Source organism: Carassius gibelio, chromosome A9 (assembly GCF_023724105.1).
Source record: "Carassius gibelio isolate Cgi1373 ecotype wild population from Czech Republic chromosome A9, carGib1.2-hapl.c, whole genome shotgun sequence".
NCBI classification, from domain to species: Eukaryota; Metazoa; Chordata; class Actinopteri; order Cypriniformes; family Cyprinidae; genus Carassius; species Carassius gibelio.
In genome coordinates, this window is record NC_068379.1 from 27883932 (window position 1) to 27910020 (window position 26089).

General features: G+C 35.6%; 1 protein-coding gene across 8 annotated transcripts in view; it reads left to right on the forward strand.

Moving 5' to 3' along the window:
- LOC128020089 (tensin-1) overlaps nucleotides 1–26089 on the forward strand; it is a 208833-nt gene that overhangs the window by 13929 nt on the left and 168815 nt on the right. For 3 of the 8 annotated variants that reach the window (XM_052606642.1, XM_052606643.1, XM_052606645.1), the window contains exon 1: nucleotides 11794–12125. The exons of the other annotated variants lie outside the window; for them this stretch is intronic. In XM_052606642.1, the coding sequence (XP_052462602.1) occupies nucleotides 12111–12125 (15 nt within the window). In that variant the 5' untranslated portion in view covers nucleotides 11794–12110. Of the gene's footprint in view, nucleotides 1–11793; nucleotides 12126–26089 lie in introns of those variants that run through there. 8 annotated transcript variants of the gene reach the window in all.

Consider the following 26089-nt stretch of genomic DNA (forward strand, 5'->3'; position numbering starts at 1 on the left):
AACTTTTTTAATTTCTGGATGAGCAAAACTATTGTTGCAGTTAAGTTTATATTTTTAAAATTCATTCAGTATTCATTTGTATGTATTTATGTACTGTGTGTGAATTTATATTTGTTTTTATATATTTTTATATCGATTTTATAATGTTAATAATGTTTTTTTACGTCAGTAATGACACAATTTTAACTTTCACAAACCTAAAGTGCACAACTTCATTTCTAGATGAACAACACTGAAAGCAGTTCATTAAGTTAATATTTTTGTTATATTTTATGCATTATATTTTTTTAATATTAAGTGTATATACAGTATTTATGTACATTTATATTAATTTGAATATTTTGTATTTATGCATATATTTTATTATTTTTTCATTTTTATTTTGTATACATTTTAGTAATAGAATGTTTGTCACAATGTTGGTCACAAAGCTTCATGCAGTGCAGAAGGAAAGCACAAGTGTGCCACACCTCTGTAATTAATTGTGTTATCGTGATCTCTATTTATAGTCTGAACATGCTGCTCTGTATGTAATGGGATCTGGAGCGTCTGTAATCTCTGATCACTCTAAGCTTGTGAGGATCTCTCACATTCACATGCACAAAGCAATGCATTGTTCATTAGTCAGTTGTGAGTTGAAGCACATCTCTAGGTCTGTGTAATTATGAGCCTTCAGGAACTCAAAATAGACTGATGAGTGCACGGGATAAGATAGATCACACGTTTGTTCTGTATTGGCTGCATGCTTGTGTGATTGTGGCTCTGTGATGGGTATTCTGATCATTTTGTCAACTTGAGTACAGATAAACGACCCTTCCTCTATCCTCACACTATTTTTGAAATTGTACATTGGCTGTTGTACTGTATCACATACAGTACTTATTTAATAATAAAATTAATATATAGTAACCGATATTAAGTATTAATTAAATATTTTTTATATATTATTTTTATATTATAAATAAAACAATTGAACCTGGAAAAACTAGAAAATTTAATGATTTTTAAGAAATATATGTTAATATTTGGAGCCACATTTATTTATTTAAGATGGCATGTCTATATATATATTGGACCACTGTTGCTCCCTAGGAGTAAATGTGTGCAGTATTCTCTCAATTGATTTCTGATGAATCAGAACACAGATGAGTGTTCTTGTGCTCATTGTGAGCTCATACCTTATGTTTTCTATAACATGGGCCATCTGGAGTTGATGCACATATGATCTGTGGTAAAAGTATTTTTTATTTTGATGCAGACATGTGCACGGCTGTTGATGCCGGCCAGGCAGATTGTTTGTGTTGTTTTATGGCACATATTCAGGTGTGTTTTACACCTGTGTGCATTTGATCCAACACTACTGTGAGTGATAAGAGCTTATCAGACTATATGAATCTAATGCACAATCAAGTCTACAGCCAAAAGCTGGTGTGTAAAGGCCTTTTAATTCAGCAGTTAAAGTACATCTACTACATTGGCTGAATATGAATAAACAAAAGCATAATACAGACAGAAAAGGCATACTGTGTACTTTGTCAAGAAAATTTATCTTTCTTTCTATTTTATGAAACAGAATTTCAGATTTTTTTTCCCTTGAATCTGTTGGTTTGTTTTTATTTATAGGCATCCAGACATTTTACAAGTTGGCTCTTGTGGGGTTTATTTTATTTTATTTGACCTGAGACTCTAAATATCAAGGTTAATGAATGATCGTTTCATTTCCTTACCTTGTTTGGCTGATACCGACCCTCCTATCATTTCATATGAGATCTGTAGGATATTTATTGTGTGATGAAGGTCGAATCTGCTGACAAGTGCTATCAGTGTTCACCGTTATCTGTTCAGAATCACTGAATGTCACCTTCAGCTCTGACACTCGTGTCTTTGAGCCAAACATGTGATTGAGTTCAGAGTAGGACTTTCATTTCCCATGGCTAATGGTAATTCAGCTAGAGCAGATAAGGCTTTTGGTTTTGCATGGAAACTGCAAATAAGACAGACAGCTGTTTTAATAGAATCTTTCAAGCATAAGAGGCCTGTATATCCATCACAATGGCTGAGACCGCAAATGCTCAATATCGCATTAGTTTATAAACAGTTTATGAAGTCTGAGTAGTAGCAGTAATAATTAGGGGTGCTCTGATTGTTAACTGAGAAGATGCGCAAATCCACGTTCATTTTCAGCGTTTATTTGCGCAGCTTCTCAGTTAACAACGGCTCTATGTGAAATCACGCACCTGATGGAATTGATGGAATCGGTAAGTGTAGGACTATGTATTGCAAAAATGTGTCTAGTACTATATAAATGACAAAGGTTTAATTGGCATTTTTATTTTAAAGGATCTGACCGACAGCGAGCCAAATATCATTACAAATATTTTTGGATGACTCGTAACCGCGGGCACCCGCTCATTTTGGATCAACCCGCGCATCACTGACTCGCGCGCAGATTTCCTTTGCTCTGTTAACAAAACCAGATTTGCGTGCTCAGATCATAGACTGTATAAGGCTCAGATACATGCTGACTTACAACGTGTCTCCTCTCATTCAACCTGTGTCCTGTGCACTCACAACTCTCTCTGCGCTCACGCGCAAGATATTAAATCTTTTCGCACCTTTCTATTTAAAACTTTTTCTTTTATCATCTTTTTACTGTGTGAAGTGTGAACGTTCCGTTAACATGGCTCGGAAAACACATCAATGCACCCTTGAAAAGGCTGCGCATCACAGACAGTGTGTAAACCTGGAGTTAGGCATATGCCCAGTCTGCTCTCAGTGCTCTGCTCTCGCGCTCCACAGGTGTGCTGCATCCTGATTGGTTCAGCTAACATACAGCGGGAGGTCAGGGCCGCGTAAAATCATGCTATAAAGTGATTAAGAAATCGTGCACACTCAAATCGCGATTTTATTTCGATTTCTATTAATTGCACAACCCTAGTACTAGGTGTGTTTCCACTGCAGGAACCAGGAACTAAATAAAGTTTTCAGGTTAAAAAAAATGACCCTCAGAAAGTCCCTGCTGGCGAGTTGGTACTTTTTCAAAGTTCCAGAACTTTCGGGGGCAGGACTTGGGCGCTAAACATGCTGATTGGTTGAGTTCACGCAGCATTGTTTGTGTTTAACCACCATTTTATTCGGATCATTTTCAAAATATTACTGTTTTTGTGTCACGAAATGTAATTTTAAAGGTATTTCAGGCAAAAATGTAGTTGTTTAAAAATCAAATCTGTGGTTTATTTATAAAGACTGTACCTATTTAAAAATGTTTTTCGCCGATCTCAGAGACGGTGAGCTCCACATGATCAGCGCGAGCTCAGTCCTCATGTATCCGCCGAGAGCAGCCTCACCTCGGCTAGATCTTCTGATATGTGCCGCTGTCTCAGATGTCTCTTTAGTGGTTAAACATAAAATATAATTCGTTTTGTGTAAATCTAGCAGGTAATCTTTGGTCTGTATTCAATTTATCCATTTGTTAAAATGAAAATAAAAAAGGCAAATTTATATAATATTTTGTTTCATTGTAATGGCTGTATAAATATATACATATCCCTGAACTAAGTACATTTCTGCAGCTGTTAATATGTTTTAAAGAAAACGAAAGGAGTCTGTGGTATTTGATAGCCTTTTTCGTTTAATTGTAAATGTACAGTAAGGAAAATTGCAGTAGCCAAAGCGAGCTGAATGAAGTTATCAAGTACGCTGCTGTTTGCAGAATTACCGGATTTGCGTCGTCGCAGACATCACACTCCCGAGTCGAATGCACGTCAAGTTCAAGTCTGAACTATGAGGACGTCCAAAATCAGCATACTTTGTATTAAGAAACGCGCGCATACTTACGTCACCAGACTATTTGCCTAATCTTCCCGGTACTTTACACTGAGGTGGAAGCGCAGAAAGCAACAGGTCTGGGGGGAAAAAAGTTCCTGGGAAAAAAAGTTTTTGTTACAAATGTTCCGGGTAATTTCGTCGGAAACGCGGCAAAAGTGATATATTCTACTGACAGTCCTTCACAGAGTGCATCACTCATGAGCGGTTAATCGCGTGTGCCGACATGCGGTTGGATCATTCTTTTCTCTTCACTATTAATTTTGGCACATTGTCGTAAAGTTATAATTAATTGGTAATATTTCTATTCATAGTATTTTGATTCCTTGATTAGAGATTAGAGATCGTGGCAAAACATTAAATTCAAATTAATCGATAAAATGTAAAAAATCGCCCAGCCCTACACTAGCTTAACATGCAAATTTTGTTTGCACTTTATTTTATATTGTACTAACAGTGTATTTTTTTTTGTCAAATCAAATTTAATAATTGGATATTTAATCCCTCCCTGGGCAGTGACAAACAATAGCTTTCAATTTACATTTAGTTGATTTTCAGGCAATTTTGTAAGCATTAAAGTTATAGGTGTTAGTATTCAGAGCTCAACAGGTACTTCATGACAGGATTGATCCATGAATTATGTCTGTCAACCAGAAGCATTAACAGTCAGGCACCGACAAGCTGCGGCAAACCTCACTGCCGTTCCATCTGAAGCGGTAACAAAGCTAAAAACTGCATCTTGTGTGGTTTAACAATTTAGTGTGTGTGTGAGCGCCTGGCAGTAGCTGATGACACTGAGGTGAGGATTGACTGACAAGCAGGCCGTGAAAGCTGAGGATTCAGTGTTTTTGTTCTGTAATCAGTGAATATAACTTCACTCACTACTACACCTCCACACTGCAGCCTGACCCCACAGTCAACAACACAGACCTGTAAGAATGAACTCAATATCATTACCGTAATACGTCAGATTGGAAACAGAATGCATCTCACATCAGTCCATAAAGATGAACAGGTGCTAAATTCTAAGCCGATTAGATGTCTTTGTTATCTGATTTCTTTGTACAAGTATTAGCAGTTTTTTATGACCTTCACGCTGAGATGCTTTTGATCTGACAGTTCATACTGTGAACACACACGGTAACAGAATTAATTTGGACTCTAAATTAATTTCTGATGTTAGTGTTTGCATTATGCATGAATTAGAACCATTTCCCTCTTTTAGTTTAAGTAAAGCTTTTTCATTGGTTCTTCTTAAGACAATAGTACATTAGTCACTGGCCACAAGGTGGAGGTATTGTTAAAACAAAGTGCTATCAATCACCATTATAATGGTCAAGCTGTTGATCAAGATTCAGAGCCAGTGTGAGTGATTCTACTGAACTGATTCCATTCCATGGGATTGGGGTGCGATGGCAAGTTTATACACACACACACACACACACACACACACACACACACACACATGAATATTAATATACTTCAGTAGATATTAATATATTAAAAGATACTGATATAAAATAATTTCATGTAATTATTTAACAAAATTATTTAATTGAATTACTTTTTAATGATAATTTTTTAATAATAGTAATAATTATAATAATATAGTAATACTAATTAATCAAATATAATATTCATTTCATTGATTTTATTAATTAGAATGTATTATTATTATTATTATTATTAATAATAATAATAATAAAAAATTATAATAATAATTCTATTGGATAACACCAACAGCAGAAAACATGACAGGATTAAAAAATAAAACCGAATCACTGAGTTGGTAAAAGGATCACCCCTTTGGCTTTAATTACAGCCTTTACTCTGCAATATTTGTCCTCTCTTCAAGTTCAGTTAAATTTGTTGACTGTTTGTGGACTGCAGTCTTTAAGTCATTCCACAGATTTTCAGTGGGTTTAAATCTGGGCTGTGTCTAGGCCATGCAAGGACATTAATCTTTTTCTCCTTCAACCACTGTTTGCTCAGTTTTGCTGTGTGCTTTGGGTCGTTGTCATGTTGGAAGGTAAACCTTCTTCCCATTGACAACTTTCTGGCAGAGGGCTGCAGATTTTCCTTAATTTTCCCCCATCCATTTTTCCTTCTATCCTGACAAGTGCTCCATTCCCTGCTGCAGAGAAACACTTCCATAACAGGACATCACCACCTCCATGCTTTAATGTAGGAATGCTCTATTGGATTTCTGGCAGACATATTGTTTTTTGTTGAGGCCAAATAATTCCATTTTAGTCTCAAATGGCCCCAGATTCTCAAGGTGGGTTTTGGCAAAGCTCAGTCATGACTGCAAGTGGCATTTCTTTAGGAATGTCTTTTTCTTGCAACCCTCCCTTACAAGCCACATTTGTAGAGAATCTGTGATATTGCCGTCACATGCATACAATGATCACTTTTGTCATAAATTTGCCTCTCTGACCAGTTTCCTCCTGGCTCTTCAGTCCAGTTTGGAGCGACATCCCGATCCAGGGAGGATCTGTGTTCTACCAAATACCTTCCACTTCTTAAAATAGACTTCACTGTGCTTCTAGGCATTGATAAAGCTTTTAGATCTTTTTTGTATCCATCTCCTGACTTGTGCTTGTCCACAACTTTATCCCACAGATCTTTTTGACAGTGCCCCACCCAGAGTTGTTTGTTTGCTTCAGTTGCATTACCAAGGACTGAAATGCTCCAGGAAAACTCTCTTCATGCTGAGCTGATCAAAGTGAGCACAGCTAATCACAGCTACACCTGACACCTGAGTTTACAAGTATTTTTTTTTCCAACTTGGTGATTTGAAATGTACACACTTGTTGGATTGTATATCAATGAAGCAAGTTATTGCTGCTTGGCAATCATAACAGTTAATCTCTGCTTTGTTTACATCAGTTAATAGTAAGTTCCTTCCTCATCTTGAGTTGTTTATTACACATACTCTCCACATAACTTGTGCAAATAAGCAGTTGTGCTTACTGATAACTGCTCCGATCTACCAGTACAGCAAAATATCTCCCTGCTGATACATTTATATCATTTGCAAGGTATTACCTGATGGACGGTATCATTCTTTTACATAATTGTTGCTGTTGGTCATGGACCACAACAGTCTGAGTTTTTGATTCTTGTCTGGTCTTCGGTGACCTTGGGATAGTAATTGTTCTCACAGATCTTCACAGGAGGGGCCGAAATATTTAATCCCCTACAGAGATCACACACCCCAGGGCCTGCCCTCCATCAGCGGACCCCTAACTGCTAACACGACACGCAGCTTCACATCCAAACCAGCTCCTCATTAAACAAACCAACACAAAGCTAAGTCATCATGGGCCCAGTGTCCTGAATACAAACAAATATTTACAAGTGTCACCAGTTTGGCCGCTTGCTCTTTTCAAAAGATGAGTCCTATTCATCTACTTCCCCATTCACAGACCAATACATATTAATGCTGCGGTTACATGTTCTTCACAAGTAAGCTGCTTTTTAATGTTGACTGACAGTGCGGGCTGCAATTGGCTCAGTTTCCCACAGCGTGTTTATGTGTGTTTATGTTCTGCTTTTGAAACTTTTACTTTTCTTAAAGCTGAAGTGTGTCATTTCTGCACCACTAGGTTCCTGAATTCATTACGAGTCTTCAGTTGATTGGACAAGTGAAACTGAAGGGTTTAGGAGAGACATATAGAAGGACTTCTCTTTATTTAAAGCCAGGAGGCTATAGTTGTACACAGTTGTGTAGTCGGCTGTAGCTGACAGATATGGACTAACCTTTGATTTAGTAGGATTATATTCCATCAGTTGTAGGAGGGATACAGAACTAGACCCTTTGGCTTGAAACATCATGTGATTTATTATGACCTGAAAAGTATACTGAGCATTTATTATTTATTTTCTGACAAAACATATGATTTCATATAGTCTTTACTATATTAGTTTATTATTATTATTATTTACCATGTTATATTATTTAAAGAAAAAAATAACCATTCAACTTGCAGTATTTATTTATTAACACAATATATACCTTTCTAATTAAAATATAGTAAACATCATTTGAAATCAAATGTTTTGCCAATAAATAAACAGATTAATAAATACATTTAAATTAGTAATGTTAAATTGATCAAATAAATGGAAGGTTTCTTTTGTGTGTGTGTGTGTGTGTGTGTATATATATATATATATATATATATATATATATATATATATATATATATATGTATATGTATATATATATATATATATATATATATATATATATATATAATGTAGTATGTATGCATACATACATGAAGTAAAATGGTTAGTTTCTTTTCTGTTAAAATTATAATAAATAAGAATAACAAAATCTTGTAAATTCCATATGAAATCAAACGCTTGTCAGATTAATAAATAAATAAATATTATTTACTATAATTATTTGATTTTAATTGAAAAAATTATAATTTAACCATTTTTAATTGATTTCATTTATTATAGGAGGCTGAAAAAAATTGACCATTCATTTTGAAATGTTTATTTCTCTTTTATCCGTCTGTCTGTCTCAACTTGTAGCAACACACTGAATTAGTATCTGGAGAATCTCCTCTTGAAATCTGAATCCAAGTGGTCTCAGTGCATGTAAATGTTTGGATGTGTCAGCTGAGAACTGGTGTTTGCCTGTTTGTGCTGCAGTGTGTTGGCGTCCCTTACGAGCCGCTGTCAGTAGTGGCGTGCTCTCCTGCACACAGGACTTCCTGTACAGTTACAAGAGCATGAGGAGCGCTCCAGGGCTTACTATAGTTAGCCGCAGCAGGTTGTTTTGTTGTCAAGCTGGAATGTTTCCTGTGGGTGAGGACCGTGTGTTTCCTGAGCTGTGTGTATGTTCCCATCATGCTCCCTGTCAGCACCCAGGTTCACATCCGGCCCATTTACAGCTGACCAGCACTGGGAACAGTTTGTTCTGAGAGAGTGCTTCTATTTATACCCTCCTTCATAGGACTTTGTTGAATTCAAGTCCTCTGAGACATGTGGACACGCACACAAACATATTTTGTAGTTTACTGAAAGATGACGTGTGTGAATTCAGCGCTACTAGCGGCGCCAAATGAAATTGCAAATCTATTTGTTTCAGCAAATATAACAATAATGGCCATCTGCCACCTTTTATTTAATTGTTTATTTATTTTATTTTATTATTTTATATTATTATTTATTTTATTTGCTATTATTGTTTATTTTATTTTATTATTTTATTTGCTTTTATGTATTTTTTATTTTGTTTTTTAATCAAAGTGTAAAAAGAGAAAAATTAGCATGCTGTCAACTTCATCTATTCTGTGTTTTTGTTCATTTAAAAAAAAAATTGGTGGTTTGTTTGTTTGTTTTTTAAAGAGAGTGTGTTTTTTTATAATTAAAGCTGCGGTAGGTAACTTTTGACGCTCTAGCGGTTAATAAACAGAACTGCTTGTGTCTTGCGGAAGAACATCGTAGCCGGAACTACTTCTCTCTGTTTATGTCTATGAAGAATCACAAAGGTACTGGGTTACTCCGCCGCGGTGCCCCCGAAGCAGTCTAAAATAGTCCGAATATAAACACTTATTATAGGTGCACCCTAGTGATTCAGGACAAGCCAAAAACACGGTTTGGAAAATGGATTCATGGTGTTCTCGCTTATTATATACATTTTTCTACATTTTGAACACAAACAAAGTTACGGACCGCAGCTCTGATTGGTTGTTTCTTACTGGGAGCGATGTATTTCTGCAAATGGCAATAGACCACTGGGAGGAGCCAGAGGAGCTTGATTTTTTTCACAGATTATCTGTCTCATATTCTACTGTCAGGACATAATGACAGGTTTAACAAATATGTAAAAAAATGTACTTTTTACAAAAGTTACCTACTGCAGCTTTAAATGTTAGAACATTAGAGTAATAATTGGGATTTTTTTTTTTCATGACCTCATAAAATCCTTTAGAATAAAACAACATCACATTATATGTTAGCTTTGAGTGAGGAACAGACTGAAAATCTCCTCTCGGCACAGCTCCGAATCAAGCAGGGTGCATTGATGTGTCAAACCAGGTTTGATGCCATTGACTGCAAATTCCATTGGTTCATATGTCTGTCAGAACGAGGTGTGGTGGTCAGTTTGAATATTTGTTATGGAGAAAGAGACAAAACAGTTGCAGCAGAGGGCAATATCTCTGATATTTCTGCTATGAGCATTCAATCATCATAACTAGGAAGGACAGTTGAGTTTGTGGATGTTGCTTGTAAGCTTTAGCAATTAAAAATCAAATCCAGAGTTTGTACAATAACAATATGTTAGCTTGACAAATCCAACATAATGATACATACAGTCTGAGTGTGTGTGTGTGTGAATTTGACTAGTCGAGGCAGATGCTTGATGTTCTCTCCTCAGGGCATCATGTCACACAGCTTTCGCCAAATGAAAACATGGTCGACGCTCAAGGGAACAGTAAATCTACCTCCTTTCATGGAGGATGTGTTCACAGAATGTCCTGTGACAAGTCTGCCCACAGACGTGTTATTTAATACCTGTCGGTGCATAAAAGAACGGCCTGTCCCTTATATCCCATCTATCTGTCTCTCTGTCTCCAGACACTATGCATTCACTTTAATTTAGGCCTGAACTAAACAGGAGGTGATGTTGAGGTGGTCAGGGCTTTCATTAAAGAGGACCCCCACTGCTGGTTACAGGGTTGTGACCTGTCTGGCCTTTATGTTTCGAGGGTCTCTCTCTCCTCTGCCACATTCACCCCTGTGCTAATTCTGCTCATGGCTGTAGAGGTGCATGCAGGGAGTTTGAAGAGCTCATGCATGCTGGTCTGAGCTCTGCGCTCTCTCTCCTTAAACGTAACCATCTCCCCCGTCTTTTGCCGTTTTGTATCCTGGGTACAGATTTATAGACGTACCACCCTGGTAACTGGGAAAATGTGTTAAGCGGGTTTGTCTTGAAAGCATATGACGTATGTGTGTTGTGTCTGTGTGTGTGTGCATATATATAAAAATACTGTACTTTTTTCTTCAATTTCGTCTATTTTTATATAAACAATATAGTATGTCCCTATACACATCCTCAAAACACACACATTTTAAATGCACATTTTACATAACTTTTTCTGAATGTGTATAAATTAGTTTTTAAATAAATAGTTTTTTTATTATTAGTGAATACAGAACAAATATTTTACATTTTGTAACTGTATAAAACACACACACACACACACACATACATACATTAATTATACTTTATTATTTCTTATGTTTTGTCTTTTTATTTTAAAGTGCCTTTCTAAATTTCTTCTACTTTATTACGTAATAATAATGCTAATTAATATATTATGTAAGTACCTAAACAGATATATTATTTTTAAATGTTAATTTTGCATTAAACAATTTATTGATATTGCAATCTTCTTTTTTGTTGTTGTTGAGTAAATTACTTTTTTTATCACTTATTTTATTGTTTTCTTATTTAAATATTGCTTATTCTAGTTTTTGATTGAAAGTGTCCTTTATATTTAATGGTGCATTTTAATACATGCACATTTTATGTTCCTTCTCATTGCATCAGATCCAGATGCTGGGTTTCTGCATTGATTTTTGGGGAAAATATGCAGAATGAACGTAAACATGGTAAAATGTGTCAGATGAACTGAGAGTACCTCACTTTCATTGAGTCACATTTTGACAACAGTTAATTATGTTTTACACACCTTGGCTTTTGACCTTCTAGAGTCAAACACACTTATTAGTTTCTGTTGTGAAGAATTTGTAAATATGGCCTCCTATTCTAATAATGTCATGTCAGACACAGAGGGCATTTGACCGTCCGGTCAGACGGCGTGGAAACTTCTGTCAATGATCAACTGGACTGTGAAGAGTTTTCTCTTTAACTGTATTGTTTAACTTTAACTGTAGCTCTGTGCAAGGCACAGGTTAAACTTTGACCTGAAGAAGAAAAACAATGTCAGACTCCTAGAATGTTGCATGCTGTCTGACGATCGCATCCCTCTGGGAGAATCTCGAAGAAAAGTGTGTGCGAGTATGCATGTGTTTCCTTTCCATGGCTAACAATGCAGCTCAGGAAATATGTCAGAACAAAGGCCAGACATCCAGGCTCTTGTTCTCAGTGTGCGCTGCTGAGGAGGGCTGGGATACACATATACACAGGACCGTGACTGTAAATGCATGAATCCAGTTCATCTGTACGTTAAAAGTGAGGTTGGACTTTTTTAGGTGGTTCTTGTAGTGACAGGACGATCCTCGCAGAAGGTCGTGCGATGTCCCTCTTGATGGTGAGTTGCTTGTTGACCTCTCTAATTTTCCACATAAGGTGACATGGAGCATTGCAGACTTAAGGCTAGTGAGAACCGATGGTTAATTGTGTAATATTTAGTTTTATACTTGCTATACAGCATGATTCAAAAGTCTGAGAGTATATCAAGAATCTGTGTGTGTTACATTTTACATGATTTATTTATTTTTGGTGGAAATAAAGTTTTGTGGTAAAAACAAAACAAAACAAAAAAAAGATTCAAACCAAGATTGCATAGATTGAGATGTAATGGCTGCTGAAAATTCATTTTTTCCATTATATGAATTCAATTAAATATATTTAAACAATTATTTTAAATTGTAATGGTTTTTAATCAATAAATACAGCCTTTACTTTACTATACATATAATTGTGTATGTCTTTTTAAATGAAAATTGCTGTATTACATTAGAATCAGGGTTCCCACATTAATGGAAAACATGGAAATATCAGATTGTTATCCACTGCTTTTGTTGTCTAGTCATGGTTTTGGGTAAAATCTTTCATCAGTGAAACAAATGAAAAAGTTTAGAAAGTTCTACAGTGATTCATCTTAGTGATAAAATGCAAGATGTAGTAATAATCGATTTGTGAGTGAATAATATATAGATTTCTTTTTTCATGAATTGATCAAAACAATACGAATTGGTCTGAATAAATCATTAACATTAATCTTAATCAAAGGTATTTAAAAATCCATTCGGGGATTCACTGGGTATAGAAAAGAGTAGACTTTTGGACCTTGATGTAGTCTCAGAGAGTGGTTTCATTAAGGCTTAGAAGGATTATAAAGACATTTTGTTGTATTTTCATATGTATATTATTAAGTAAATCAGTGTATTAAAACTAAATCTTTTGAATGATATTGTGTATTTTTAGAGTTTAGATTATGGTTGAAGTCTCTGTGGTAATGCTCTTTCAGTATACTGTGACTGTGATAATTCACTGCATGTGTTTCAGTCACAGCCCCTCAGGCTGCGGTTTTCAGCTCTTGTCTTATCGGCCTCTGAATCTGGGTAAAGAAAAACAAGATATAAAGTGTAACCAACTCGCTCCAAGTCCAGACTTGTCGGTGAGGTGTGTTACGGGACAGGGCTTCAGTGAACCATGAACCAGTGACGATGTTCCTATTTACTAAACCGACCAATCCAGCTCTTCTTATGGATTGCAACAGTCTGGAATCATTGTTTACATCTATTTGTAGTTTTCCTGTTGTGTCTAAATGTGTTTGTTTGCGGATGGACGTTGCAAGCTTGAGGTTGCCAAGTTACAAAATATAATTCTGGCTGCGTGGGAGAGGATTTTCCAATGCAATTCAAGTTGAATTTATGATAGGATAATTGGTTTTGGATTGCTTTTAAACTAATTTTTGAATTCATTGTTGTTGTTTTTTGCATCGACTGTAGGGTGGAGTGTATGTACCCATGTAAAAAATTTTTTCATATTATTATTTTAAAGTCATAGTTTTAAAGGAACAGTTCACCTAAAGTGAAAATTTGCTCACCCTCAGGCCAAGATGTAGATGAGTTTGTTTCTTCATAGGAACAGATTTGGAGAAATTTAGCATCACTTGTTCACCAATGGATCCTCTGCAGTGAATGGGTGCCGTCAGCTGATAAAGACATCACAGTTATCCACAAGTAATCCACACCATTCTGGTCCACCGTTCATTTAAAAGGCAAATAATGCCCATGTCATGGCTTTAAAAACAAACAAACAATGAAGACGAATTAGCTTTGTAGATTCTTGCATTGCTAAATGCTCTTAAGTAGCCTTGTCAACAATTGTTTGTTAATAAAAATGTGTTCATTTCATAAATTGACTGTAACAGCTTGCCTTATTTTATTTTAAAGTTACAATAGGCACAGTGTAGCATATAGAGTCGTATTTTATTATTACTGTAATTTGGTGGATCATTTGTAGGTTAGTCCTAGATTAGCGTTTTACAAATTCTATACATTGTAATTGTTGCTTAGATTGAAGGGCATGCAAGAACCTTTTACATTAGAGAGACGTAACTTAAAACAGCAGTCCTGTCATTAGCACTCTTCCCCACATTGTCTACTTTGTCCATTAACATCAGCTGCCACCAGTCATGTTGGTCTGAGAAACTAAGCTGCTGATGCACAAAAGTTCACCGGCAAAGGTTAGAAGCACAGACCATAACAAAGAGTCAGATGACAGATCCAAGAAAAGCCAGAGGGTTTTGACAGTGCTGTGCATGACTTGGGCACAACTGTTTTGATGTATCTTGATGGCTCTGTGTTGTGAATATCTTGAATTCCTGGTCACAGTGCCTGCAGGTCATTCAGAGGGTCTATTAACCCTCAGGATGGTCTTTATGTGCACTTCACACAAGTGAAGCGTGTCTGCACAAGTGAGGCATGGCTCCAGGTTGTGTCCTGCTGGAGGTTCTGCCTCTTAGTGACGGGTTTATGGACACAGACTGCGGATCAAAATAACACTGGACGGTATTGCTGAGCAACTGGCCAAAACCGTGACCTTTCAAATAGCTTATGGGCCAGAGGTGGTATGGTTTCTGTTTCCTCTATTGTGAGCCTTTCATGAGAATTGACATTCGATATTTTTGGGTCAGTGACAATTTTATTTATTTATTATTTTTTATGGCTAAATCCATTAGGTTATTCAAGAATAACTGAAAAAGTACTATTAAAAAAAAAAGTGGTTAGGAGGGGTGAAAAGAAAATTAAAAAATGGATGTGATGTAATCAAATGTTAGGAAGACACGTGACTAGATTCTTATTATATTTATTCTTATTATTCTATATTCTTATTATAATCACATGTGTCATGTAAATGTATATGTAATATAAATAAAATAAAATCTATTTAATATTCTATGCAATATTTTTTAGGTTTTGTATATTTTTAAATATATAGTTTATTAATATTAATATATAATACGTTTTAATATTTTGTACTTTATTTTATATTTATCTTTCACTGAGTCTTTTTTTTGTTTCAGAACGTGTTTATTTGATTCGTACAGTAGAGTATTATTATGAGTATCTCTGACTTCAGTCTTCACTCTCTTTCTATTGAATGCATACACAGACACATCATTCCTTTTCATAAATAACATTGATATGAGATTTGTGAGAGTGATTCAGAGTCATTCTTGGAGGTTACGGTAGGATGGCTCTTCTCTTATTCTCTCGCTTTAATGCTGCAGTCACGGGCCCAAACTCTCCGCCTCTGGCAGTGCATCATAATGCTCTGTTCCAGCTCGGAGAGTAATGGGATTAGCTATCTCTTACATAAAATGTTCCTTTGGCTGCCGCACATGTCCCTCGGCCATTCATCAATGAGGAAAGACACCGAAGTTATGATTACAGTGGAACACAGATCCCACAGCAGTGCAGTAAATTAGTTTTCACAGGCAGTGTATTGATGATCTTCAAATATTCGGTTAGATCACATTCTAATTTTACTGTGTATCTACTTTTGTCTTTTGTTGTAAACATCATACTTTCTGATATTGATAGCTGTGGTGTCATTGAAATGTTAGCGTATTGAAGACAACTAGTTCTTTTTTGCATAACTTGTGTATTTATATAGTGATTTGTGATTTTGTCATTCTTTCACGTATCACATCAGCTGAAAATGCATGCTGTAAGGATGTACAGATATTACAATTTTGTAAAATATATGAACTTATATTTATTTTCAGGTTTTGAACAATACTAAAATTGTGTTTAGTTTTGTGTAAAAAAAGAGCACACACACACACACACACACACACATATATATATGTATGCAAAAGCTTGTTTCCACCACATATAAAAAACGTTTCTGCCACAGAAGCAAGCAAGAAAGAAACTGATACTGTATTTTTTAATACAGTCTTTAAATTTCAGACTTTTCTTCTCATAATTGCAAGGTTATATCTCACAATTCTTACTTTTCCCCCTCAGAATTATAAGAAAAAAAAGACAACCGTGAGAGTAAGATGACTGCAGAGTAAATCTTTGTGTAAATAATGGCAAAAATGGGCATGTTCTGTTTGTTCAGCACATGGTGAGTGTTTCAAGAATACAGTCTTTTGCTTAGCCAGTCATTGTGCATGATTGCAAAAAATGAATTTTTAGTACTAAACATACATATACCTCAAGTTATGTTGTGCAAGGAATGGTCAGCATCTTAAGACACCCCACAGATTCCCAGCACAGAGGAACAGCAAAGACCTCTCTTAACAATGGACTGTGATTAAATGAGGGATGAGAGAGTCTTAATGCCTGAAACCCTTTATGGCTTTCCATTGCTTCATTCTCTTTTTCTTAATAGAGAGGATGTGGAAGCACTACATTCATTAAATGCGTGGATGATTACACGGCAGTGTTTGGGTCGAGCTGTTGTGACCTCATTATACCCCTCTCGCTCAAGCATTGTCCCTGTGTGGAAATCCTCAGGAGCTGAATACAAACACCCACCGTTAGAAATAAGGACCACAACATGTCACAACAGCCACACAGACATTTAAAAGCGAATCTGATTTCAAGACCCTAGATACATGGTAACTGTGAAGTCATTGTCTCATACTATATTTATTATAATCATTTTCGTGTTGTTGTAAACATCAGCAAGTATTAAGTGAGCTAGATGTTAGTTTCAGTACCCTCTGTGACCGTATAACTGCGTAATTTTGAAAAAGAAAAAAATAATTTGTGAATAATTTCACACTTCATTTCATACACAGCTCTCAATAAGATAAGATATATATATATATTTTTAAGTAATAGATTATGATATTGCATTTCTCCATAAAAAAATAACTACTTTTTATGATAAGTCATCCTTTGTTACATTTGCGTTACTTTTTGTCACCTGAGCTGGGCTTGCTTATTTATTTTTAATAACAGAAACCCCAAAAAGTTTTTTTCGGTAATTGTAATGACCCTTTCACACCAAAAGTGAAATTAATAAGCCCCCGGCTGAAGGAATTGCCAATTTCTCTCCCAATTTTTTCTCCACAGGGGGACGGGAGAGGTGTCAGTTAATAAATACTATAAAAAAGTAACATATTATTTATTTGAAAAAGTAACTTGGAAAAATTCTTGTAAATTTCAAAGTAATGCGTTACTACTTAATCGTTCTGATTATCTGCTATTTGTAATGCACTACCCCCAACACCCATAAACACCCTCCATTAGAAATAAGAACCACAGCCAGGCATGACATCCACATGGACATTTAAAAGTTTTATTTACATTCTGTCATAAACGTCATTTTAAAATATTCATGAATACATTTGTGAATCTTTCTATCTTAGTTTGATTGCACAAACTATTAATTATGTAAAAAACAAAACAAAAAAAAAACACTGCATAGCTGAAGGTTCCTTAGTGAGGATGAGTCCCTGGCAGGCTGTATGCTTGAGTTCCCCCACTCTCTCTGATTGGCTTCCATTCAATAGCGGGCTTAAATAAGCAGTGTTCAGGTGGAGGAATAGACCCCATGCGTCATTTTAGAGCTTTGATTAGACACTGCCACCAAATGTCCTGAGCGAAGAAAGTTGAAGAGGATATTCTTCCCTGTTTTCCTCCTCTTTTGCCTTTTCTTTCCCTTCCTTTCCCCTCCTTTGTGCAGGTTCTTAAAGGCGGACACAGACATGTTCAATTCCGAGACAAAAGGAGTCCAATTAAAGCTTCATTGTGGGGCCGCTGCGGCCCAGGATACTTTGGCTAATCCTGCTTCCCCTCCTCCTATTTTCTTTTCTCCGTCACCCTCAGTCTGAGAGTGTTCAGCAGTGATAAAATGATGTTTTGCCTCATAGTAAGCAGTTTAGTGTAATCGGCATTGGCTTATGATAACCATGTGCCCGTTAGACCCGTTATTAACAATAGTAGTAGTATACATGCATTTAAAAATAATGGATTTACTTTCTTTTTTATTTTTTTATTTTAAGTAAATATTATGTGATATAATTGCTTGATCTCAGGAAGTATATGACAATTTTTTTCAGTCTATTCATAATATTCAATGTATATATCTGAATATTGATTTATTTGCTTTGAAACTTTAAGTATTATTTATATACTATTAATTAATTTAGTCATTTTTAATCATTTTGTTTTTGGCATTTTAAATTAAGTTTTACCAATTTTGTTATATGCTTTTGACTTTTATTAGTTTTAGTTTTTCTCTAAATATTTCTGTTTAGCCTGATTTTTATTTTATTTTCAGTTTTATTAAATGTAGTAATTGAAAAACTATTTTTTTTAGTAAGTTGCCTGTGGATTTAAAAACTTTTTTATAGGTAATATGTATTTTGATACAGCTTTATTTCAGTTAACTGCAAAAACATTTCAGTCAGATTGGAATAATGGAATAAAATTGGAATAAACAACAATGGAATAATGTACAGTAGATTGAAAATGCAGGAAAAAAGAATTATTTATTGTCATGTAGCTTCTTTTTTTTGTAGTCTATAAAAATATTGAGAAATTAACAGTTCACTTACTAAAACAGTTCACTAACTGATGATTATAAGAAAATGTGAACAAAGATGCACTCTCACCAAAATAAAACAATAATAATATAATAAAATAAAGTATGAACCAAACCATTATCAATGTTCTACATACTCATGCATATGTCCTGTGCTTAATGTCCTGTATTTATGCATTGATGCAAGTTTTCAAGGGCAGCTCTTCTTTGATGAAATCTAGAGACTTTGAATGAAGAATTTCTATTAATTAGTCAGACACTTGACATGTGTCTCCATTTGTAGACCGTTCAATCCCCTGGAAGGTTTCAGGATCAATAGGAGAAGGTGAAAGTAATTAATTTCATCAGTCTATTTGTATATGTAAAAACTGGTGTGAGCTGAATAAATGGGAAGTGTAGATTCTGTCATATCTTCTGTTTCAAATCAGCCACTTAGCACATCATATGGTGTCGTGGTGGTTCTCCATACCTCAACATTCCTGTACTGACATTGTCATGAGTTATGGGAGAGTTAAAATGCAAAATGAATCTCTCATTTTGCTGTGTGCACATAAAATGAGTATGAGGAAGTTATTCTGGAGGGAGTTACTCATTTTCAAGAGTGAATTGCTTATATGGGACAGAGTGTAGCACTGGCTCATGGTGCAGCATCTAAAAAGAAAATATCAGCCATAGGGCACACACACACACACATACACACACCCATGCAAAATCTAATTTCAGTAAGCACGGGCACTTTCAGGCACAGTTTTCCACAACATGCTGAGCAAGCTTAACAGATGGAAATGAAAAGCCGTTCAAAAATCTGAATTCTTTAATCTAAAATAACTGTTTATTCATTTGTATGTTTATTTGTTTATTTATTTACTTTTGTTTAAATCATTATATATATATATAATTATGTATATGTATGTATGTATATATGTATGTATGACATATAATATATGTATTAATATATATATGTACTTTTTTTAATAACAAAAAATACTGCATAACAGTAGCATAGAAAAAGCTGTAAAGTAAAAAATAAAATAGTCAATTATCTGGATATGCTATAGTAATGAGAATATCACAATGCAGAAAGGCATAATTATTAAAACACAATTATTTTTTTTACATTAACTTGAGATTTACCCGTGTGAGGATATTTATGAAGGGTTTAGGATTTAATTTTCATCATGAGATGGATTGACTTGATAAATGCAGTAAATGATGTGTGTCTGTGATTAGCATCAGGTAGACTGACCGTTCACTTTAGGGCCTCTTTCCCTTTTAGTCTCCTAAACAATGACCATGAAACAATGGAGACTAAGCACTGTGTCTCTCCTGATTTCTCAGAAATGCCCTGGCTTCGAGGAACAAACACACCTCTAGGTTTTTTTTTTTCATACCAAACAGGAAGCTTCTATGTTCCCCACCCAGCTGTCTCCTGCCTTTTCATGTCCGAAACTCTCAGAGCTCTTCTGCAGAAAGCGTGGATCGCTCTGGCTCAGTGTGTGTTTGGTGTCCTGAAGGCATACTTGCTTATCAGCGGAGACGGCAGCGTATCATTTGTCTGTCTGTAAGGGAAGATACCATAGCTGTCAAAATTGCTATTTTTCCCGTCTTTGGATGAAAATTCCCTGGAAAACAGGATTGAGACCCAGCCAGACCGAGGTTATGTATCCACACGTTCACAGATTTCCCTGATTTCATTTCCCTCTCATAAAGCAAGCAGAGCAATATCCTCTATGATTTCATCACTAGTACTTGCAGACATTGGGCGAAGGCTTGGCAGCTGATGGATATCTGTCCAGAGACTCCGCTGTAGGAGATTTGTTAAGCTACATTTTGTGAGGAACTAATTTAATATGGACATTTTATATATATATATATATATATATATATATATATATATATATATATATATATATATATATATATATATATATATATATATATATATATATATATATATATATATATATATATGTGTGTGTGTGTATGTATATATATATATATATATATATATATATATATATATATATATATATATATATATATGTTTTTTTTCCACAGTATGGTTTTTCTCCCGCACTACAAATTCATGTTTTCAAAGTATTTTGTGCATTAAAGATACAAAATCCAGATATTTGTTGGTTATATTTTCAATAATATCATAGAGTATATATTTGTAATGATTAATAAAACCGTTTCCTGTATAGGTTACATTTGTGAATAGACAAATGCATTTTTGGGAGGTTTTAATAATAAAAACATAGCTTATTTCTGTGCATATCAGCAGTGGTTTTTTTTTTTTGGCCTAGGTTAGCTTTGATTGGTACTTCCATAAAAGGACTCTATTCTGTGACATCCTAAATCAACAGTGTCACCCCATTGTGTGCGTTATGCATACAGCATTGTGAAGATGATATCGGCTGCTGTAGTCAGAACCAGACTCTCTATATCTACCACAGCCAGTCCAGTCCGAAACCACCGCTAAATTAGTCACGGTCTGCTCAGCATCCAGTCCATACACCCCCCCCCCCCCCCCGTCTGTATTTCCTCAGTGTTCCTAAAAAGAGACTATAAACTGAATGTCATACAAAGCCTTTTTTCTCTTCTATCAATAAAACAGGAAGATTGAAGGTGTTAGATCGTAGACACATGCCATATCTACTTCCAGCTTTGAAATGAGATGGATGCATGGTGCATTTAACTCGAAGGAAATTGATGGAGTGGAGTTTAGCAGCATCTTAACTGAACCCCATACTGTATGTGACTGGTTTGGGATTTTTAAATCTTAGCTTTGAATGCTGATGTGTTTTTAAGGGTGTGTGCAGTTGTCCTCTGAATTTGTCATTGGTTATATTTGTCATGTAGTAAACTGAGGCATTGTGGTATCAGCTGTTTCTCCTCTATTCTTCATCTGCTATAAAATCCTTGTCTTGTAAGCTTTGTTTTGTGTTGACATTTAGGTTTAAGATTCCATATAAATTTCTGCTTTCACTCTTGACTAATATAAATTACATCCACTGCTCTGTTAGTTCATATCGCTCTCTCAACAAGCGCAATGTACCCATCAGATGTGATTGTGAAATCTGTTATTCTTAATATTACTAATGAGAACGTTTACTCAGACAAGCAGATATGTCCCACAGGGTCAAGAGCAAGCCCATTTTGCAATTTGTTAGAGCTAGTCAATCTTAATTATGTTGCTGCTCCTGTCCTAACAGGATCTCCTTGGGGTGCTGTACTCCATTTCATGTGCTCATTTTTACATGCCATTTTCAATTGTACCCGTGCATGTGATGTTATGGCGTCTTGAATCAGAATGATGTGTCCACCAGGGCTGGTTGCAGAATTCACAATATATTTATATTTTTTATTTTGCTAAAATCAAAATGAAGCCCATTTTTCAGATTTTGAAGGCTTTCTTTGCATCATAGGACATCTTCATGACTATAAAGCACAAGTTATGACAAATTCTATTCTATTCTATTCTATTCTATTCTATTCTATTCCATTCCGTTCCGTTCTGTGTTGTTCTATTTTATTCTACTACCCAGTTTAATTTACTGTGTTCTTTAGTAAATACAATGGAAAGTAAAAGTGTTGAAAATAAAAAATCCAGTACAATGTCATATTGTTCGTGAGTATTGAATAATATTGAATAATGAATAGTTTTCATATGTACAACAGATTTTCAAGCTAAGGTAATATCTCTATTCTATTCTATTCTATTCTATTCTATTCTATTCTATTCTATTCTATTCTATTCTATTCTGTTATCATCTTGTTTTTAAGTATATCCAAATGAGAAAAAGTTGCTATAAGATGCAGTTAAGTAAGCATTTTTGGTGTTTGATATTCTATTCTATTCTATTCTATTCTATTCTATTCTATTCTATTCTATTGTGTTCTCTGGTAAATCCAATGGAAAAAAGTTTATTTGAAATGCTTTTCCTTTAGCAGGTTTTAGTGTTTGATTAGAATTGTGCACATCACTTACATCAGCAAGGTCCAGTTTGTTATTGGAGATTATCAGAAAGTTACCAGTCGTCAGATATTTACATTTAAAAATTAAAAAATTTAATTAATAAATGAAACTTTTATCCAAAGTGACTTACAGTGCATTCAGGCTATCAATTTTTACCTATCATGTGTTCCCGGGGAATCGAACCCCCAATGCTCTACCACTTGAGCTGCAGGAACTACAGGATCTCTTATGTTTCTCTGTTGGTGATGAACGGTGTGCACCCATTCCCAACCCCCTCTGCTCCATTCCCCCTCCTCTTCGCTGATGCTGCAGCATCCAGTGAGCGAGAGGCAGCAGCAACCCTCCGCACACGCTAACATCAGGGGTACAGCCAACCTGAGTCGAGCGTTGCTCTCAGGGACACCTTATTGAGAGAGAACCGAAGGTGTGAATGAAGACGGAACGCTAATTTAACTTTGGATTTGCATGCTGGCTCCTTTTATCCTTGTGACAGGACCATAATTGAATCAAGCGTGTTGGGATATCGTAAAAGGACGTTCAGGGAGCGAGTCACGGACCAGGATGGCCCGTCTGAACTGGTGCTTGGCGGCTATTCTCAGCTTTGGGAAGTTACTCTTCTTTTGCCTCTTTCCGCTCAAACTGTCCAGGACGGGGAAGGTAAGCCAGCATCTTCATCCAGTGCTGTTACTTGAACCATTGCTTTTCCTTATCTAGTTAGTGCATTGGTCTGTTTGTTCTTGACACACCATAATCCACCATGTCAGTCATTAAGAGGACGTGTTGGTTTTTACAGCAGCAACACTCTGCTCGAGTGGATGCCCTTTAATAACTGGAGGTTGTGGTACATTTGAAATATTGCAAGTTGTAAAATTTCATCTTGAGCTGGCTGGGTGCTTTCACAGATTATCATGAGGTATTAGGATGTTGTATTGTTTCTATTTTGACATTTAGCTTGTAGAGCTCTGTAAAGCCAGGAAGTCCTGCCTTAAAGGTCTTATGCAAGGATCTGGTATTTTTACATTTGTTTGCATTCACTTTAGACATTAACTGATTTGCTTGGATAAATATCCCATTGGATAGAGTGCCAGTGCTCTTTCCAAATTGTGCTGTTAATTGATTTTGGTAGTAAATGGATTCGTTCTGCACTGTCCGGTGGATTCAAGGGGAAATTGGTGTGGTTCAGTTGAGGAGTACTGTAGGTGTAGTTTCATCTCTCTTTTGGAGCATTTGACATCTCACGTTCTCTCTCTTTCTGTGCGAGTGATGTGTGTATGCATTTGTGTGTGCGCATTAATACAGAACTGTGATTAAACTGACTTGAAACTACCTTTGCATTAAATAGTTTTAATACCTGCCAGCCAATCAGAATCAATAAATTCCAACAGACCATGGAATAATACAAATTGTATCTATTAAATGAATGATAAAGATTCAATTCAACCAACGAGTTGCTTTGTATGAACGTAAAATGTAAATGACTAATTGGATTGTGTTTTGAATGCAATATAAGGCATTTTGACACACAAAGTGTATATTTCAGGCAGAATTCATCATCTTCATTCGTATCTTTCCTTCATGTGCTTTTGTCCTCTCTTGAACTTTTGGTGCTGTAAGTGTCCCGACTCTGGCCTGGATGGCGTTTGCTGGATGATAATCAGTGCATGTCAAACGATCACTTAGCATGTATAAAGAGCACTCAATATCTGCGGCGTGCAGACCATTGTACAGTTTCCACTTTGGCTGGAGGCCACCATACAAGCAAACGCTTATCATGGCTCCCTGCAGAACCTCTCACAAAGAAGGGTTTTGGTACAACACTGAATTTAGTGATTGCTCCTCATGGTCTAGACTCTGCTTTGATATTATGAGACCAGGCTGCTTGGAAGAACGCCAGAAACGTCTTCGTACTTCTATCTGCAGGCCTGGCCACAATTCAGGCGTCCACAGAGACACCAGACATGTGTCGAGGCAAAAGAGACTCTATTTAATAGTGTACATACAACAGCAGTGGCTATTATCAGCCATCGTAATGATGAGGACGTGGTGAACACTGTCATTTGACTTGCAACATAAAATCTGGTTCAGTTTGCAGATTATTCTAGCAAAACATTGCTCAACTTTTCATGAACTCTTTGGTGCCACTAATGGCAGAGACCGCTTTGATTAATAAAGTAGTGTGATGTCACCATATACAAACACATTGATGCATGTTTGGACTGACAACGTACCATTTGGCAATTAAGAAACAAAGTCAGTATGTCCTGCCCAGCCGTCAGTACACAGTGAGGGATGGCGGACATAATGTGATCTTAGCAAGCTTTTCTCTTTCACCCTGAAATTAATTTTAAGATATTGCCATTTTGATAGCAGTCCTTGGTGTTTTCCTCTGGCATTTATCATTGGGCAAGATGAAGCACTTTCCCTCTCATTTACTTAATGTCCTTACTGCTCGTAAATTAAACGCTACTCACACACTTGGCAAAGGGAGACGAGGTCATCGGAGATGGACGTTATGTCCTTAACCCCGTCTCTGATAGCATCCTTTGTTAAATGCATGCTGGCCACAAACACAAAGTAGAGTTTTGAAAGTGTATCATTTTATCATTTAAGATATCTGATATCATGGTCTGTCCGAGTTCTTGATTCTGTTTGGCTGGCAGGTATGCATTAAAATGTTTAAAGCACAGGTAGTTCCAAGTCAGTTTAATCACAGTTCATTATTAATAACACAATCATAACAAATTTTTATATATATATATATATATATATATATATATATATATATATATATATATATATATATATATATATATATATATATATATATATATATATATATATATAATATGATTATGATTTGAACCATAGTTTATTTATATTTTATCTGCATTTCAAATATATTAATGTTTTATATATACATTTTTAATATAATAAATAATAAATATTTGACATAAATTTGATATACTGTATGCATATTATTAATGTAAGTATATAGGCATCTTACTAGGTCTTTGAATGGAGCAGGTGTTACAGCTTAAGCTGAACATGGTCTTGTTTTCTTATTCTTTGAATCAATGTCCTGAGTGTTACCTTACACATTTACTTAAAATGTCAAAGGAAGGAGCTCATCAGGGTGGTGTGAGTAATGTTATTAAGTCATGGAGCACTTTTCATTAGCAAAAGCTGTCTGTTATGTATTGGATGTCATGTAATTTTGTAAGTTTGGAGTTCCAACAGTTGCTGTGGATGAGATAACATAACATACCCCTGAGCCTCTGCCGAGAATCAGCTCAGGCCATGGTTCCTTTGAAACCGTGAAAACAAACACGTTACATAAAAGTCTGACAAGCAGAGAAGCAGATTGATCTGACTCCCACAAAATACTGTTTACAGAACTGTCTGGATATCCTGCGTTTTCAAGCAAGATAAGTTTGATAAGCGGAGGGTTTGCTGGTTTGCTTTGGCTCTCACAGCGGTGGTGTGTAATAGGTCAGAAT